General features: G+C 43.7%; 1 protein-coding gene across 4 annotated transcripts; it reads left to right on the top strand.

The window, feature by feature from the left end:
• Positions 1 to 431: 431 nt before the first annotated feature.
• On the top strand, positions 432 to 15705 carry LOC140913270 (cyclic GMP-AMP synthase). 4 transcript variants are annotated; one of them, XM_073349352.1, is made up of 9 exons: positions 432 to 801; positions 2087 to 2403; positions 2679 to 3036; positions 6060 to 6320; positions 8114 to 8394; positions 9940 to 10171; positions 12575 to 12829; positions 13812 to 13911; positions 14747 to 15705. In XM_073349352.1, the coding sequence occupies exons 3-9, from the start codon at positions 2745 to 2747 to the stop codon at positions 15090 to 15092; spliced, it is 1767 nt and encodes a 588-aa protein (XP_073205453.1). In that variant the 5' UTR covers positions 432 to 801; positions 2087 to 2403; positions 2679 to 2744; the 3' UTR covers positions 15093 to 15705. The 4 variants fall into 4 exon arrangements, with proteins under 4 accessions (XP_073205453.1, XP_073205457.1, XP_073205458.1 ...); XM_073349356.1 differs by lacking the exon at positions 2679 to 3036; XM_073349357.1 differs by lacking the exon at positions 13812 to 13911 and having other exon boundaries at positions 14747 to 14863.
• The last annotated feature ends 2704 nt before the right edge of the window (positions 15706 to 18409 follow it).

An 18409-nucleotide genomic window follows, 5' to 3' on the forward strand; every position in this document is an offset into this window, starting at 1 on the left:
GAAATAAGAGAGTGAGGGGATGACACTTTGACAGGAAACTGCTGCATAAAGAGTAATACAATCCCCTCTGGGACCAAGGTCAGGAGCGAACCTTGCCCACAGTGGTAACAAGACAGTGGCAGTGTGTTCCAGGGCTATTTAACAACACACCGCAACACTATGTAACAGTTTAGGACTGGAAGGAGAATAGCACAGAATGCCTTAGTGTCTCAGAGCTATTTCTGTGGCAAGCACGATTGGATTTGAGGATACAAACTGTTAATTTCTGCAGTACTTGTCCTTGTTTTCTAGGTGTGATGCTGGCAAACCAAGTGCCAGCTGATGCCAAGATCCCCATGCCCTGGAATCAGCCTGGTTCAGCTAGAATTGTTAAAACAGATATTAGAGTTAGAAAAATATATTTAGTGTTTAGACTGTATGGAATATGTGTAAGTTGCTACCTGCATTAATTTCACTTATAACATCTATATCCCACGTTGTAAGATAATATTTGAGCATCTGGATTGTAAGCCTCTGTAAATGTGAAAATCATTAGACAGGAGAGAGACATTACTTAGTGCAAAATGCTGGCCTCCAACAGAAGATGTTATGTCCTACCCCACAAGGAAGGCCCATAGACACCAGACGAACTATTGTAGAACGTCGAAAAGGACTGCTGATTGCTCTCCCCCATCCTTGAAGAGATGTACAAGAGAATTACTCCCATCAGCCGGAGGAATTAACTTGAAGTAGAAGGGGGGCAAGAGATAAAAACCCCTAACAAGGAGGAACTGTATCTCCTTGCTGCTTGCATTCTTGAAGGTAAGATTTTCTAGGTAAAAGCAAGAGATCACCTGTATTTAGCCTGGGTTAGCCCTAAAGGACATATAGATCTTGCTTTTTGTAGAAGCTTCTATTACTTCTTGAAATTTAAGATTAACTAATTTGTGCATATGTATGTTTTCCTGCTTTGACCTTGTAAATAACTCTCTTGTTTCCTTTTTAATGAATCTTTAGATAGTTTATTATAGGATTGGCAACAAGCGTTGTCTCTGGTGTGAGATCTAAGGTGCAATTGACCTGGGGTAAGTGACTGGTCCTTTGGGACAGGGAGTAACCTGAATATTACTGTGATTCATACTGTAAGGGACCATCTACCACAAAGGCAAGCTTGCCTAAGTGACAAGATAGATCAGAGTTCCCAAAGACACTGTCTGTGCCTCCATTGTTAGGCTGTTATAGTGCTTGAGGAGATCACACTTCATACTTGGTTGGTGAAATCTAAATATAGAACTCACAACCAGTTTGTGATTTGTACGCTGTTCCTAACAGTCTGCCCTGAGGATGGCATCCATGCTCTTGAGCCACTGCAGGACAGTGGGACATGAGGCTGATGATCTTATACTTCTTATAAAGATACAGCATAAAATATACCAAACACAACTAAAATGCTTTCATTAAAAGGCTGTTACATTACTGTATATTTCAGTTATCATATGCTTGTGGGGGAATATGAACGCAATGACAAATCCCTTCATAGAGTCCCTCATCACCAGCAAACCTCCCCATCAAAGCCCCATACATAAGCATCAAGATTAATTAAAATGACTTGTATGTTCAGTTGATGATGTGATGCTGCCAGATTGGTTGCCTACATGTCAGTGTCACATGCCTAGTGCCAATTAATCATGGCTGACTTAATGGGCAACCATCTTGAATCAGGGGGACTGGGTAATATCACAATATGAGCAGAGTTGAAGGTACTGTGCACCATACAGTACTGGGCCCTTCAGACATAGAACTGAGATAGGAAAGCATTTTTCTTTCACATATTCTATTTTGCAGTTGGAATCTGATCTGAGGTGCTCAGACCCCTTGGTGATCAGCATGATATAAATGGAGATAGAGAGAGATTTTACAAATTTGAGACATCATTCCACAGCCACTTCTGCAGCCATAGCATCATGGATGAGGGAGATGATGATCATAATAAACAACTTAGCACTTAATAGTGCTTTACATTGCCAAAGTGTTGCATACATAATGCATTAACCAATTAATCCTCAACACCCTAAGAGACATTTTCATCCCCATTTTCTACATACAGGAGACCGAGCCTAGCTCAACTGATATGATATCACAGCAGCCTCCTGCTTCTTCTTCCAACAACCCTGTGCCAAGTAAATATCTCTGGGCACTTTCGTTTCTTACTCAAGCCTCATGAAAGATCCGGGAAATGGCATTAGCTTGTGGGTGTGGCCTGGAGAGATGGAGTGAGAAGGGAGGGAGGTGGAAAGATACTGTGTCTGTATGCTGTAAACTGTAGACATAATATCACTTCAAGGAAGGAAAAAAGCAGATACCTGAGACTGTAAGACTGTTCAGTTCCAGACACAGTTATTCTCCAAAAGCACTGACCAAAAGGTAAGGATGAGGCATGCAGGGTGAGTAGTGTGAATGGCTATAAATGGTTCATCACAAACATTTTATTCATTGCTGCTCTCACCCTCAAGGGAACATGGAGGGGATAGGGAGACAAGAGAAAGATACCTCCTAAAGGGAACATATAAGGTGTGTGTGGGTGTGTGTGTGTGGGGGGGGAAATTGTGGGGAAAGCAAGAAACACCATGCTGCGTCTGGAATGAGCTGAGATTTGCTTTTTAAAAGGAGTAATAATCATGGAATGTATTTTTTCCAAGGAAAAACCTGCAATCAGAATTAATGCTGGAGAAGTAATTTGAAAACTTTTGGGGACCACACATAAAATGTCTAAATCAATTCCTTCTGCAAGAACCAAGCAGGGAAAAGTTCCTCAGAGGAAAGTTGGGGACAGTAGAGGCAGAAACTCAAAGCCTGATGAGGGGACAGAAAACCCAGGAGTTATGGGTGCTCAGTCTGTGTCACTAGCAGCAGAATTTGCAGTCACCACATCTGGAAGAAAGTTGAGGGCACCAGAGGCTCCAAGTACTCAAGACTCAGAGTGCTCACAGCAGCCCTCAAAGACATGTCTACAGCTGAGGAGGGCTGGTTCTGCAAAACTAATAGACGAATCTGGAGGTTAGTGCATCTCATTTCATCTGGGTGCTTGTTGTTAAAGCTCATTTAGAAATGCTGCAGGCTTCATATTGCTGCCTTAAAGAAAGGAAACAAACAAAGCCTATCTATCTATGTCATGATGATCTTATCGCCCCTACCTGGAGCTTTAAGTAATAGTGCCACTAAATAGTTCAGTTTTTTGTGTCCTCTCTCTCAGGCTGTCCTAAGATCAGGATATTGGGAGAGAGTGTGGTGGATGGGTGGGCACAGCCGGATGAGGTGAGACAGCCGCAGCAGTTGGGGATCAGTGATGTGGCTTTATCTGTTCTTCCCTCTGTATGTTCTGTACTATACAGAGACAATAATTCAAGGCCATATTATTACTACAAAGATTTGGACTTTCTAGCTGTTGTTACTATGGGTTCCTGCAAACTCTTACCCATGCAAGTACAGCAGGTCCTCACTATAATGCCCTGCAAAATAGGCTTGGGACCCTATCAAATTCACGGGCCATTTTGGTCAATTTCACAGTCACAGGATTTTTAAAATAGTAAGTTTCATGATTTCAGCTATTTAAATCTGAAATTTCATGGTGTTGCAATTGCAGGGGCCCTGACCCAAAAAGGAGTTGTGTGGGGGGGATCACAGGTTATTGTAGGGGGGGTTGTAGTACTGGTACCCTTACTTAGGGTTGCCAACTTTCTACTCACACAAAACCAAACACCCTTGCCACACCCCTCCTTTGAGGCCACGCCCTCCTCTGAGGCCCTGCCCCTTTTCTGAGGCCCTGCCCCTGCTCACTCCATCCCCACTCCCTCTGTCACTCTCTCTCCCCGCCCTCATTCACTCACTCATTTTCACTGGGCTGGTGCAGGGGCTTGGGGTGCGGGAGGCGGTGAGGGGTCTGGCTGGGGATGTGAGCTCTGGGGTGGTGCTGGGAATGAGGGGTTTGGGGTGCACAAGGGTGTTCCGTGCAGGGACCGAGGAGTTCGGAGGACAGGAAGAGGATCAGGGTTGGGGCAGGGGTTTGGGGTGCTTACCTCAGAGCCAGCGCTTGGGGCAGGGGCAGTGTGTGGAGCCCCCTTGCCCCCTACATGTAGGAGCCAGAGGGAGGTCATGCTGCTGCTTCCAGGAGCCACACAGAGCCACAGCTGGCAGGGAGCCTGCCTTATCCCACTGCGCCACCAACCGGATTTTTAATGGCCTGGTCAGTGGTGCTGACTGGAGCTGCCAGGTTCCCCTTTTGACCAGGCATAAACCGGACACCTGGCAACCCTACCCGTACTTCTGCGCTGCTGCTGGTGGCAGCACTGCTGTCAGAGCTGGGTAGCTGGAGAGTGGCAGCTGCTGGCCTGGAGCCCAGTTCTGAAGGCAGAGCCACTGCCAGCAGCAGCATGGAAATAAGGATGGCATGGTATGGTATTGCCACCCTTACTTATAGGCTGCTGCCTGCAGAGCTGGGCGCTTGCCAACAGATGCTGCTCTCTGGCCGCTGAGCTCTGAAAGCAGTGCAGAAGTAAAGGTGGCAACATGGCAACCCCCCTAAAATAACCTTGTGACCCCCCTCCCCCCTCAACTCCCTTTTGGGCAGGACCCCCAATTTGAGAAACGCTGGTCTCTCCCATGAAATCTGTACAGTACAGGGTAAAAGCACACAAAAGACCAGATGTCTTGGGGGAAGACCAGGTCCATGACGCATTTTTCATAGCCATGAATTTGGTAGGGCCCTAGCTATAGTGAATGTTGTCCCTGGATCACACCTCCAGCCCTGCCTGCTGCGGTGGGGAGACGAGATCTCCTCCAGCCCTGCAGCTGCAACAAGGGACTAAGAGCTCCTCCAGCCTTGGGTCCATGTCTGGGTTAGAGTGCTCCTCCAGCCTTGGACTTACAGCAGCAGGAGCTCTGCCTCCCTGCCATGGCCCTGGGGCTCAGGAGCTCTGTAACTGCCCGAGGGGTTCATTATAGAGAGGGTGTACTGTAGTCCTATTGACATTAGGAGGTCTACTCATGTGAGTAAGGGACTGTGGGGTCAGACCTCAGACACTTCCCTGAACATACAGATAGGAACCAGACAATGGTAGATATTTTGCACATATCTCTTAATAATTGAGACAACCTGAAAAGTGTTTGAGCTCAGATACCACATGCTGGGTCCCTGAAATCCATCCTATTTTAATCTCCACTTCAAATAAACCCAACAAATTTAAGTCTTTTTATCGAGACATTTTTTAAAAAATTATTATTGGACTGGTTTTGGTCCTGCATTTTTAACTATAGTGGGTCAAAAATATTTTTGTTTGTTTGTCTCCATGGAAAATGTTGATGAAAATGAAAAAAAAAACCCATCATCAGAATTTTTTATGGAACATTTTTCCACAAACCAAACCACAACAAAGCAACAAGTGAAAATGTTTCCATTTGGGGTTTTTCACCCTAAATATGACATTTCTGTTGAAAATTTCATTGTATTAGAAAACTCAATTTCCGTTGAAAAACAGCTTCAATGGCCATTTTTCAACCAGCCCCATGTATAGCCCTTTCCCAACTTTGGTGCCTCCTCTCCCCACTAGTTACAGTTAAACTTCTGGAGGCTTGTTATGGTTTGGTTTTTTTAATGTATTTTAAATGGTTTTTATGTTGAAGTAATGAAGACACGCCCGGAGCTCACATTTGCAGGCTCTCTGCACTTGCAGCAGTAGCATCTGAGTTTTGCACCTGCTTCGCCATGAAGTTCCAAGTGTCCATAGAGATAAACATGAAAACCCAGCTGACCACAGATCCGTCCCACTACTTACATGCCTCACATGGCATTAGCCAGGCTTCATTCATTAATGTTTGTAGAAAAGCCAAGTTTATTAATGATTAATTACTATTGTCATTATACTGAGGTAATAGATCTGCTTTTAGCTAGATACTGTGTAAAGGATCACAGGGAATTCTGGGATGCATCTGCAATGACTTGTAACTCTCTCTATGTAAAGACAAAAGAATCAATAAATGAGTTTGTTACTAGCAATAAAGCTAAGACCTTGCGCATTCTTTAGGAGCTACATCTGAGGTACCTGAAACAATGCCAGCCAAAAGCCGGAGAAAGCAAAGTAACTGGGCTCCTGAATGTGAGAAGGAAAGAAAGATTCCTCAGAGAATAGCCGGAGGAGAGAGAGGCAAAGGAGCACAGGATGAGGAGGGGATAGAAGGCTCAGAATCGGTGGCTATTCTGTCTCCATTAGCCCCAGAGCAGCTCTCTGCGCACTGCCCACACCCCAAGCAGACTGGATCTGCCCAAAGAAGGAGAGAATCTGCAGGTTGGTGCAGGCAATTGCTGATTGGATGAGTAATCTAGGAGAGTGTCACAGTCACACTTCCTATTGTTTCACCTAAGGAGGTGAAGCAAAACCTTGCTGTATGTGCTGTGATTATGTTATCCCTTCCTGTTGTTATTACTATTATTGGGAGTGCCCAGTCAAGCCATGATCCTATTGTGTTAGATGCCATACAGGCAAGTAATCTGGAGATAGCTCTTGTCCCAGAGAGCTCACTGTATAGGTCTATGACAAGATGCAGCAGATGGATGAGTCAAACAAAGAGGATGAAAAAGTAGGAGTAAAATGAGCCCCCTTTGTTTTGCCACTGGGAAGCAGGGGGGAGGGGGGATCAAAAAAATAAAAAACCCGAACACCATAAAGGCTACATTTTTCATAGAAAAAAATCATAAGGGGGGGGGGGAACTGTTATGAAAATTTCCAATTTTGAAAAAAGGCTTTTTCAACAACCACCAACAAAGCAACTACCAACAGACCACAGCAAATCACACACATCCAGCAACCACAACCCACAACCACAACACATTTTTCTTCAAAATATTTCAATCAGATCTATTTCCTCCGACATAAAATGTGTTTGTTTTCATTGCTCCTTTGCCTTTTAAGTTTGCTACATTACCTGTCAAACCTTTTCATTAACCTAGGTTGCAAGGGCCGGGGCAGTCTACCTGTTACATGTCCATACAGCACCTTGCATGATGTCTCCCTACCTTAGATATTTATATGCCCCCTCCCATTACTGTAGTATCTGAGCATCTCACAGTCTTTAATGCATTTATTTTCACAACACCCCTGTGAGTTAAGGGAGTGCTATTATCCCCATTAGAATAACAACAGGAGGAGATCATTCCTGGAGCTTTAGCTAGTGGGTTGCCAACAGATGGTGCAAGTTACTCTCCTGTCTCCCTCACTTGGGCTTCCCTCTTGGGTTCAGGATATTGGGGTATCAAGAAGACACGGCTTTGGTGGGTGAGATGGCTGTTACAGTAACCCTGGCCATCCTAAATGGGCATCATGTTTTCTTTCCACTGGTGGATTATGTGCAATGGAGAAATAATAAAGACCTTTCTGTTGGCTCAGGCATCTGGCTATTTTTATTGTTGCTGCACTTGTTCTAGGAAAGAATCAGACACAACACTGGAGATGAAGGTGGATGTTGGACACTGGAGAATGTTTTCGTAATATCATTTATCTGGACTAAGTAACGGAGGTGCAGCGCCTCCTGACAGGGAATACCATTCAGACCAGCCTTGTTTCAGGCTGAGGTAGAGGCATCTATCATGTAAATTAATTCTGAACCATGTCAGCAGGGTGCATATACTGAAGGGATAATGTGTGGATGATATATTTCATTACTCTAGTCCTTATTTATCTACTTCAACATTTTTTTTAAAACAAGGAGTTCTAGTGGTAATTGACAAATGTCTGTATAATAGAAGGACATGATTATCCAAGGGGCTCAGGAGGCACTTGAATCCATTGGATAATCAGGAGCTATTGGGTTAGCTAGGGACCAGGGGTCAGCACTAGAAACTTGCTTGGAACTCTGATCTCTTTTACAGTGCAGTGAAGACAACACTAAACCTAGGAGATCTGGGACTCAATCCTGCAAGGTGCTGGGACTTTTCCTAGGTGCTGAGTCCCCTCTACCCGCATTCAAGGCAGTGGGAGCTGAGGGTTCTCAGCACCTCAGAGAGGGTACATTTTGGAAAAGCCAGAACATATCTTGTCTCTTGGCCTTTGGTTTCTGTCCTCTCTTAAATGTTCCCTTATAGGACACCTTGGACAACTCTATTCCAGGTCCACCTCTGTTGACCTGTGTGAGAGCTCAGAGATAGCAGCAGCTGTTCTCACCACGCCAAGCCAAGATGTCGCTCTCCGCATTAAAGAGAGGGTAAAAGCCCTCCCTCTGAAACACGAGGAGAGAACCAAGGCTGCTGGAATAATTAATGGGTTCATTGACCCATTCATTAGCTACCTGAAGGAGTATCCAGAGAGGCCCTACTTTAAGGAGGTGACCAAGTTGACCACGGGCAGCTACTATGAGTTTGTGAAAGTGAGTAACTCTCTGCTAACTGTCCTAATAGCATCATGAATTGGGATCACAGTGCTGTCATTTTATCCAGCAGGACTAACACAAAGGAGAGACAGGTCTAGCATTCAGTATGGGAAGGAGATCCCCAGATTCACTGCTTTTCAGCTGATATGGCCAGATCCTGCCTTCAGCTATGCCCATCTATCTAAGGTTTTTCTATAGTGCCTAACATTGCGGATTTTTTTATATAGCAACTTTTACCACAGAATGTTTTATATATTGTCTGTCACTGTGGTGATTTTAAGGGATTGCAAGGGTATAACTGTATTTGCCCATAGTTATAGCTTTCTATCCAGATTCCTAAGAGCCAGAATCTGATACTCTTACTCACTTTGAGTAGCACTTTAATCCTCAAGTAGTCTCTTTGACTCAGTGATTAGTCAATAGGACCACTATTAGAGTAAATTAAGATACTTATCATGGTGGGTTAGAGTATCAGAATCTGGTTCTAAGTAGTGAATTCAGTTCACTGTCCAGATGCTTTATAGTGCTTGTGCTGTGTTGGGGTCAGTTTATATTCATATTTCATTCATATTCATAAGTCTGAGGATCTAGCTCTCTCTATACAGAGCTATACCTACAGACAAAGTAGAATCACTTTATCTACTGCTGAAGAGCAGCCTTCTACAAGGCATAGGTGGCAGCTGTTTAACTGCCCCCACCTATATTACACAGAAATAGTGTAGAAGTGAAGGAAAGCTTATATCCATAAATACAGGGAGACTTTAGAGCTACAGGTGTAATTAGCAAGATTGGGATTAGGCCAGGATATCATATCTAATATCCTAACTCTTGCAAAAAGTGACATGGAACCTTTAATGACCACATTTGTTCAGGGCTGAAATGGCACGTCTAGCAGCATGGTGACCCACATGCCACATTAAAGCAATGGTTTAGTGCTAACTTGGAGGACAATCGCATATTGAATCACCAGTATCAGCTCCTGCATTCAGGTGACCAAGGAGTGACTTAAAGCTGCCCTAGCTGGGCAGCTGAGGATTCTCCCAGCATGAGAGACTCTTTGGCTGATACAGAGCCAGTGTAGCCATCTCTATGCCACCCACCCCACCCTATAAAGGGGCATCTCAGAAATATGCTGGGGTAGCAGGGGTGCATGGGGGTGTGGCCAGAGTTCATGGTGCTTTGGCAGTCTCCACTGGCATAACAGCTCCTATGGAGCTGTTGCAAATCAGCCTAACGTTGAGCTGCTAACTTCTGCAGGGGGCTGAACTGGCCCCTGGCAGCCCCCAGGGTCGGTACAGCAGAAAAGTGCCACACCTCAGGCCATTATTCCTTATGGATAAGTTGACCAGCACTATCTACAGCCATCAGAATCCTTCCCTGATACGTTCTCTGGAAAAGCTCAGGAAGCTAATGTGAAATAGTGGGGACAGCCCAATCTGCCACAACAGCAAATGAGCGGCCAGGATTCTGTCCTCCCTATATGCCTGCTGCTTGCACAGTTATTCAGTTGCACAGCCTCTAATGATGAAACCTTTCCTATAGATTGATCACCCAGATGAGTTTGACCTGATGCTGGCTCTGCCAGTTCCAAGATATGTTAAGTACACGGAGGTGGATGACTGCAATGGGCTCTACTACAAAGTTACTTTACCGAGGAAGCCCCGGAGCTTTCCCACACCTTTCCTGCTGGAGGATAGGAGTACCGTGTCACCTGTGAAAGTCCTAAAGGAATTCAGGAAACATGTCAGTCAGTTCATCACATCATCCTACAAAGGTAAGCAAGTGCCTCTGACTGCAGATATTCCTGATCAGCCTTTTCAGCATGTGGGTTGTGAGCAACTTTGCCTGCCATTAATATTATTAAATAGATAAAATTGTGAATGAATATAGTGGGTATGAAAGTACGGGATGGAAAAGCGCTGCCTTGAACCATGCACTGGGTAAACTTCACTGGCAAAGCCACCTATCCCACTATCCTATGTCTAGTCAAGCAAATGTGATATTGTTTTTGATGAGATTACCAGTTTGGTAACTGTATTGACATAATATGCTTAGACTTCTTAAAGAATTTGACTTAGTACTTCTGGACATTCAGATTAAAATTCAGCACTATACAAAATTAATATAGCACATAATAAATCAATTAAAAACTGGCTAACTGATGGATTTCAAAAAGTTATCCTAAATGGGGAATCATCATCCAAAAAGTCGTTTCTAGTGGGGTTCCACGGGGACTTGTCATTGGCCCAATATTATTTATTAATTATTTGGAAGAAAATATAAAATCATTCCTTGTAAAATTTCCAGATGACACAAACATTGGTGGAGCAGTAAACCATGCTAAGGCCAGATCAGTTATACACAGCAATCTCGATCACTTTGTAAGGTGAGACTGCTTGACCAACGTGCATTTTAATACAGCTAAATGCAAGGTCATATACGTGATGGGTTGGATCACAGAAACCCCCTTTAGGACTGCCACCTGATGTGCTGAGACTACCTCTGAGCCTCTTTTCCCTGCCAGCTTGGGACTTGAGTGCCCTGCCTGGTTGTGCCAGACACGCTAGCCTGCTACAAACACAGACCCAGGTGTGAACCACATCCCACAAGCTGTAGGCTTAACTGAAAACAGCTTAAGAAGTGTTCCTGTCTCCAACACTCAGGTACCCAGCTCCCAGTGGGGTCCAAACCCCAAATAAATCCATTTTACTCATAAATTGTTCATCTTCTATAACACTGACAGAGATATCCACAGCTGTTTGCCTCCTCCAGTCCCCAGGTATTAATACATACTCTGGGTTAATTAATAACTAAAAAGTGATGTTATTAAATACAAAAATTAGGATTTAAGTGGTTCCAAGTAATAACAGACAGAACAAAGTGAATTACCAAGCAAAATAAATTAAAACACGCAAGTCTAAGCCTAATATAGTAAGAACTAAATGCAGGTAAATATCACCCTCAGAGATATTCCAATAAGCCTCTTTTACAGACTAGACCTCCTTCTAATCTGAGTCCAGCAATCACTCACACCCTAGTAGTTACTGTCCTTTGTTCCAGTTTCTTTCAGGCATCTCCTTGGGGTGGAGAGGCTATCTTTTGTACCAGCTGAAGACAAAATGGAAGGGTCTCCCAGGACATTATATAGTTTCTCTCTTGTGGGTGGAAACCCCTCCCTCCCCCTGTGTAGAATCCCGGCTACAAGATGGAGTCTTGGAGTCACATGGGCAAGTCACATGTCCATGCATGACTTTGTTCTTTACAGGGACGTTCCCAGGAAAGCTCAGATGTGGAATGGCGTCTAGCAAGGTCCATTGTTCGCCAAGTACTTCCATTTACTTGAATAATCCCTTCACACTATGTTGATCAAATCTGCCTTAGGTGCTTCCTACAGCAAACACTTTAAATACAAGCACAGAGCCAGCACTCATAACTTCAGATATAAAAATGATACATGCATATGAATAGGATGCATACATGCAGTAGAACATAGCCTTTGCAAAGATATGTTACATGGCATATTTAGCATAAAACATATTCCAGGTATGTCTTATTTACATTCATAAGCATATGTCTATAAAGCGTTATGGGGTGCAATGTCACAATATAGACCGGTTTCAGAGGAACAGCCGTGTTAGTCTGTATTTGGAACAAAGAATGTAGGTTACACATATAGGATGGGGTACTCTACCCTGGCAAGCTGTGACCTGGAAAATGATTTAGGAATCCTGGTAGATAACCAGTTAAACAAGAACTCCCAGTGTGATGCTGTGGCTAAAAGGACTAAGGTGATTCTTGGATGTATAAACAGGGGAATATTGCATAGGAATAGGGAAGTAAATTCTATCTTTCTATATAGCGATGTGCTCTAACAGAGTCTTGGATGAGAGCATTAAATACGTTAATTAGTTGGGAGTTGAACGTAGATCTCTGGAGGTGATTAGAGAACTAAAGCACTGCACTGTATGGGCCTATTCAAGTGACACTGTGAATATTACAGATCTCCATCATCCTGAGGAAATCTGTGGCTTTCATAGTCTAGAAATCCCTTGGTGGGTTTGTATAGACGTGGTTGCTGGATATTGAATTGGAGATGCTAAAATCAATCAGTTCTGCTTGATATCCTCTGGTTTTGAGCTCCACAGTCTAATTCTGTGTTTGCCTATTGGCTCCCCAGTGCCTTTCCCAGGGTGGAAAATGAAGCTAAGCAGGAAGAAACAGAACAGCCCAGCAGCTACTGTCGTGCTGCTGGATGACAAAGGTGGCGAAGACATGTCTGTAGATCTCGTTCCTGCTTTGGAAATCTCAACCCCCTGGCCTGATTCATGTGGGGTAGGGAAGGATGTTGAAAAATGGCTGGGGAAGAAAACCAAGCAAAGGAATAAGTCATTTTATTTTGTTGCCAAGCAGCCACGTGGGCACGATGACAAAGGTAATTTAATACCTTTCCTAACAAACTCTATCCACCTCAGCAGACTTCTCTGTTATGGTGCTGATATTAAGATAGAGTTTGCAACTTTTCTACTTATGGGAGGGATACAATAAACTAAAGAATCAAAATCTGCCCTGGAGCTGGGAGACCTGCCTAGTCCTGCTGTCCACCATAAGGTCTGGAGCCCACTCAGTCTGTGATATTTCCTAGATCTTATTGCAAATCTAAGAAAAATGCCCTCTCTGAGTTATATCAATTTTGAAATTAGAGAGGTTCAGAGAAGAGCTAGGAAAATGATTAAAGTATTAGAAAACATGTCTTATAGCTACAGAATCAAGGAGCTCAATCTATTCAGCTTAACAAAGAGAAGGCTAAGGGGTGATTCGATTAGAGTCTATAAGTACCTACATGGGGAACAAATATTTAATTATGGACTTGCGTCAGTCTAGCAGAGAAAGGTGTAACATGATCCAACGGCTGGCAGGTGAAGCTAGACAAATTCAGACAGGAAATAAAGCATACATGTTTAACAGTGATGGTAATTAATCATTGGAACAATGTACCAAGGGTTGTAGTGGATTCTCCATCAATGATCATTTTTAAGATCAAGATTGGATGTTTTCTCTAAAAAAACTGCTCTAGGAATTGTTTTAGTAAAGTTCTATGGCTTGTGTTACACAGGAGGTTAGACTGGATGATCACAATGGTCCCTTCTGGCCTTGGAATCTGTGAATTTGTAAAAGGACATACAGCCAAACCGTCAACACCTTTCTCCTCTCTTCACCCAGTATTTCATACACTAATTTCCTTATTTGTTTTTTAAGAAAATAGCAACGATAACTTTAAATTATCCTTAAATACCTTTTCAATATTTAAGTAGCTTTAATTTGAGGACCTAGATTTAGGACAATGCCATTGATGTCTATTCACACCTGGACAGCCTGGCAGTGTGATGGCTATGTAATGTTGTTCTACATTGCAGAGGTCTGGAGAATTTCTTTTTCTCATATTGAAAAGGAGATTTTGAATAACCATGGCAACACTAAAACCTGCTGTGAATCTTATCGTACCAAGTGCTGCAGGTATGTAAGCCTGGGGATCAAGGGCTAGGCCAGCTGGATGAAGAACACCTGCTCCCTTGCATTAGTACAGGTGGAATCAAAATCCATACTAGAATAGGGCAAATAATTCATAACAAACAATTGATTCTACGCATTTTACCTCTTTTTCTGTTCATGAACTGTTCATGGAAAGAGTATTATTTTCTCTGATTTACTTGTTATTTAAAATGATTCCCCGAAAAAACATTATTCTGTAGCTGGTTACTGAATTGTTTGCTTTGAGTATTCAGTATTCAAAATGACTTTTTTTTTTTTTTGGTTGGACATACAGGTGGCATAGTGTGATTTACATTCCCAAACTGAGTAAATGTTACCCTTAAATTGAGGGTTCCACTGCAGACTCTCCCAAATACAACCTAGAACTCACAAGGCCTGATCATACTCTCATTAAAATCAATGGAAAGACTCTCATTGACTTTAATGAGAGATGAGCTGGGCCCTGAGTCAGAAAGGATATTACACATACTTTTACATCTTCTCTTCCCAGCAAACCTATTTCAGTCTCGCCCTCTAGAATGAATCAGGAGTCATGTACTGGATGCAAGTTCTGCTCTCACTTACACCACTGTGAATCTGTGTAGCACTGAGGTCAGTGTAACTGAGATCAGAATTTGGCCCAGTCTGTTTGAACTGTAGCACAACAGAAATGTCAGCAATTAGTAACTTTTTAAATGTCCAGTGCTATATTCTGTTAAGCACTAGGTCCCCTGCAAAGTGCTATAATGTGGTTAATCAGGAATAATGATAAGTAGTCATGATTATAAATACATTTAACTTCTCCCTCTGCTATACATAGGAAAACCTGTATCCGGCTGCTGAAGAGCCTTTTTGGGGCCCTGAAGAAAGATTATCCCAGGCAACTAAGTCACCTGTGCTCTTACTATGCAAAGATGTCCTTTCTCCACACTCTGACGCAGTGGAAAGAGGACTCAGACTGGAAACCTTCTGACATCGCCTGCTGTTTTCTCAGAGTGCTGGATGACTTCGTTCAGCACGTGGAAAACACCAGCCTGCCCCATTTTTTTATTCCAAACTGCAACCTGTTCTATAGCTTCCCTCCAAAGGATTTGAAATTCCTGCTCGAGCGCTTACGAGAGCAGAAAGGGAATGGGTTGCAAGCATTTGCAGCCCATGAGAAATAGTTTCTTCCCAGCCATGACTTTGAGTGAACATGATCTATTGCTATGATTGTTATGGAACCAGCTAGCATTTCTTTCTCTGTGTTTTGATGATTCAGATGCCAGACTCTGGAGCTCTTCGGCAACAATTTCCAAAAGAAGCCACTGATTCTCAGTTTCAGAGTGTCCAGTTTACGATAATTTGGGGGCCTGGTTTTCATAGGTGCTGAGCACTGGCAGCTCCCCATTAACTTCTGTTGCAGTTGTGGGTGTGCAGCATCTCTGAAAATGAGATCCAGAGAATCCCAAGTTGGGTGCTCAAATATAAGGCACCAAAACCTAAAGGCCACTTTTGGAAAATGCGCCTTAATCCCTCTGTGCCACATTTGCCCATTTGTGAAATTGAATAGCAATATCTATTTACCTCATAGGACGCTGAGTAGGCTGAGTAGGCTGAGTGAGTAGACAATATGTGTACAGCAATTTGAAAGTCTAAAATGCTTACAGATAAGTGCTAAGTCTAAATTCACCTATCTGGAATTGCAAGGATAGGAGACTATTTCAGGTAATTAATCATGAGGCAGAGAATTGTCACAACTCTCCCACCTGGTTGCTGATAAGACAATAAATAGTTTTTAAACTGTTCTGTAATAAGAGGCTGATGTTTTATGTGTTTTACCTTCTTGAGGTGATTTGGGCTGCTATTGACATGCACAGAGTCGGTGTCAGAGTCAGTGTCAAGACGAATCATGCCAGTTTTCTTGTGTTTTTTTCTCTCTTTTTGTATCACAGCGAGAGGTTTACACCTGGGCATCTCAGGGCAGGATTCCTCTTGCTGCTCATCCTGCCCCCCTGACATTTGTGCCCAGGCTCTCTTATACCCCGAACCTCTCCTTGACCAGTGTGGCTTTGAGGCTGAGCTACCCATGTGAAATCTTGGCAGTTTACAGGCATTCTTTTTTGAGTAATCATCTCTGACCTGACCACATTCCAGTCAGGCTCCCTAAATTCCCTCCGTAATTAGAACGGAATAGGCTAGGACTCGCCACATAACCCCTTTCTGGGTATATTCTGTGAAGCACCTCCTGAGAGTTGTGACACTGCGGGTGCTGTTCAGAAGAAAAGGCAGAGTTGGTTTGAAGCCAGTCTGGCACAGCTGGATTCTGCCTGTCCTGAGGTCTGGTGCGGCAACTGATGTAAGCTAGAGTGGTTCTGGGGGATGTTTTAACTTAGATCAGCCTCCCTATGGCTGACCTGAGTGCTACTTCCACTCCCCTTTCACTGCTCCCAGGATAGGGAATGGGTTGCAAGGAGGGGATAGTAAAGGGCCCAAAACAGCTGGGACAGCCCTAACATATTCTGGGGTCTATGCCAGCTTCTGGAGCAGCAATTGGGCAACAGAACACTGGATGTACCCGCTGAATTCTCATTGCATCTTCACTCTAACTTTAAATATACTCTCCCTTCCAGTCCAGCCTTTGCCGCTGTTGGAATCTGAATGTTTAAAGTCTCCTAGATTACTCATTAACTCTGTGCTTTGGCTTTACTACTCTATAAAAACTGTCTCTCCGAGGAACTTGGCTTGAAACAGCCTTTCAGTCAGGAGCTCGGCTGATATAGGCTGCAGCAATAAATGTTGCCATTCAAAGTCTCACCTTGGAATACAGAGGGCATGAACGGGCTTGATGAGAAGAGATCTCTTCTGACTCCGTTCTGGAGAAAAGAAAGCAGCCAATGCACTGCTCTCAGAAATGTACTTACTGGAATCGAAGGCAACCAAATTATGGAGACACTGGGTGGGGCTAGCTTTATTTTAATCCTACAGGTAGAGGGAAAGAGCTGCTGCTATCCAATCCTGTCGGCTGCTGAGCACCTTCTATGAGGTATCATCCGTGCTACCACCAGACAGGAATGGGTCCTTAAAGGACACGGTTTTGTGGCTGAGTAGAGGCATAGGCTGAGGCACAGTCTAAGCAGCTGTTCCTCTGTCTTTGAAGGATCTGTCCATCTAGTTCCTCCTCCAAAAGAACACTCTTTCTCTCAGTCATTTGAGGACTTTGGGTTTCAGATTTGCTCTGTCTGAGACCTTGGAACATGCACGTAGACAGAAGCTCAGCCAACAAATTTGTCATGCGGCATAGCGGCATAGGACTTAACGTAAGAAGGATGAAGAACAACTCCCCTTCCTTTGCTAAAAGCAAAAGGAGAACTCCCCCTCCCCTCCTGACCTGGATGTGCTCTGCCCCTCCTCAGCTGATGTGATTAGAGCTCTTCCTCCCATTTCAATCTTCATTGACATAACTAAAAGATACATGCAGTGGCTTTCTGAATCCAACTGTACCGCGCATAGCCTTCTCTCTTAACAGACTCCTGGTTTATTGTCTGACTGCAACAGCAGCATCTCCTTTAAAGCACCATGGCAGCCACTGCAAAGAGTTCTGAGCTGTGTACGGGAACTAAAGCCATCTCCTTCAGACACCTGTTTTGGAGGTTGAAATAGCACAAACAGAAGGCTGAGTGGGTTGCTGAGCTGAGAAGGTTAATGGGACTCAGGAGAGCTCCAAAGAAACCAATACTGACTCATGGATTTTGGCATATGTGTCTAATTTAGGAGGACAAATTGACAAGTCCTTCTTGGCCCCTTGCTGGTGGAGAGCCATGTGAAATATTCTGTGTTGCTGTTGAATGTGCAGCACCTTCAGATAGTGAGCACACCGGATTGTGAGGATTCCCTTTTGCTTCCATGTTTCCAATGTGGCCTAACTGGTGAAAAGGGTCGGCCAGAAACCAGGACCTCTGGAGTCTAGTCCCCTTTCTGTCTTCTATTTGCTATGTAACGTTGGACAAGTCTCCTAACCTTTCTGTGCCTCCATCTAACCATAACATGGGGCTAATATAACCTGCCTAACAGGAATGCAGTGAATCTTCATTTGTTAGTCTGTGCAAAGAGCTTTGAGAGTCTCAGATAACAGGCACTACCGGAATGCTCTGTATTATCATGCATCGAAAGCTTTTCATGCTGGTGAAATTGGGACATGGGCAGTTGCTTAAGGAATGTTTGCTTATGGAAACCTCCCTCTGCCAAAATTCTGTCTGTTTGACATGACAGAAAATCTTTCGCTTCTGTCAAATCCATGGGAAATGAGATTATTTTTTGCTGTTGATGAGAATTTTTCTTGTAACCAGACAGAGTTCTGTGGATTTTAGAGGGTGTGTGAATCCTTACACTCATATAACTCACTGCCTGTTAGTACTTACACAGCTCTCTAAAGCTTCTGAGAGACAACGGCCTGGCAAACTTCACACATCTTTCTTTTGCATAATTCCTGCACAAGGTACAG

Source organism: Lepidochelys kempii, chromosome 6, assembly GCF_965140285.1.
Source record: "Lepidochelys kempii isolate rLepKem1 chromosome 6, rLepKem1.hap1, whole genome shotgun sequence".
Taxonomy (NCBI): domain Eukaryota; kingdom Metazoa; phylum Chordata; order Testudines; family Cheloniidae; genus Lepidochelys; species Lepidochelys kempii.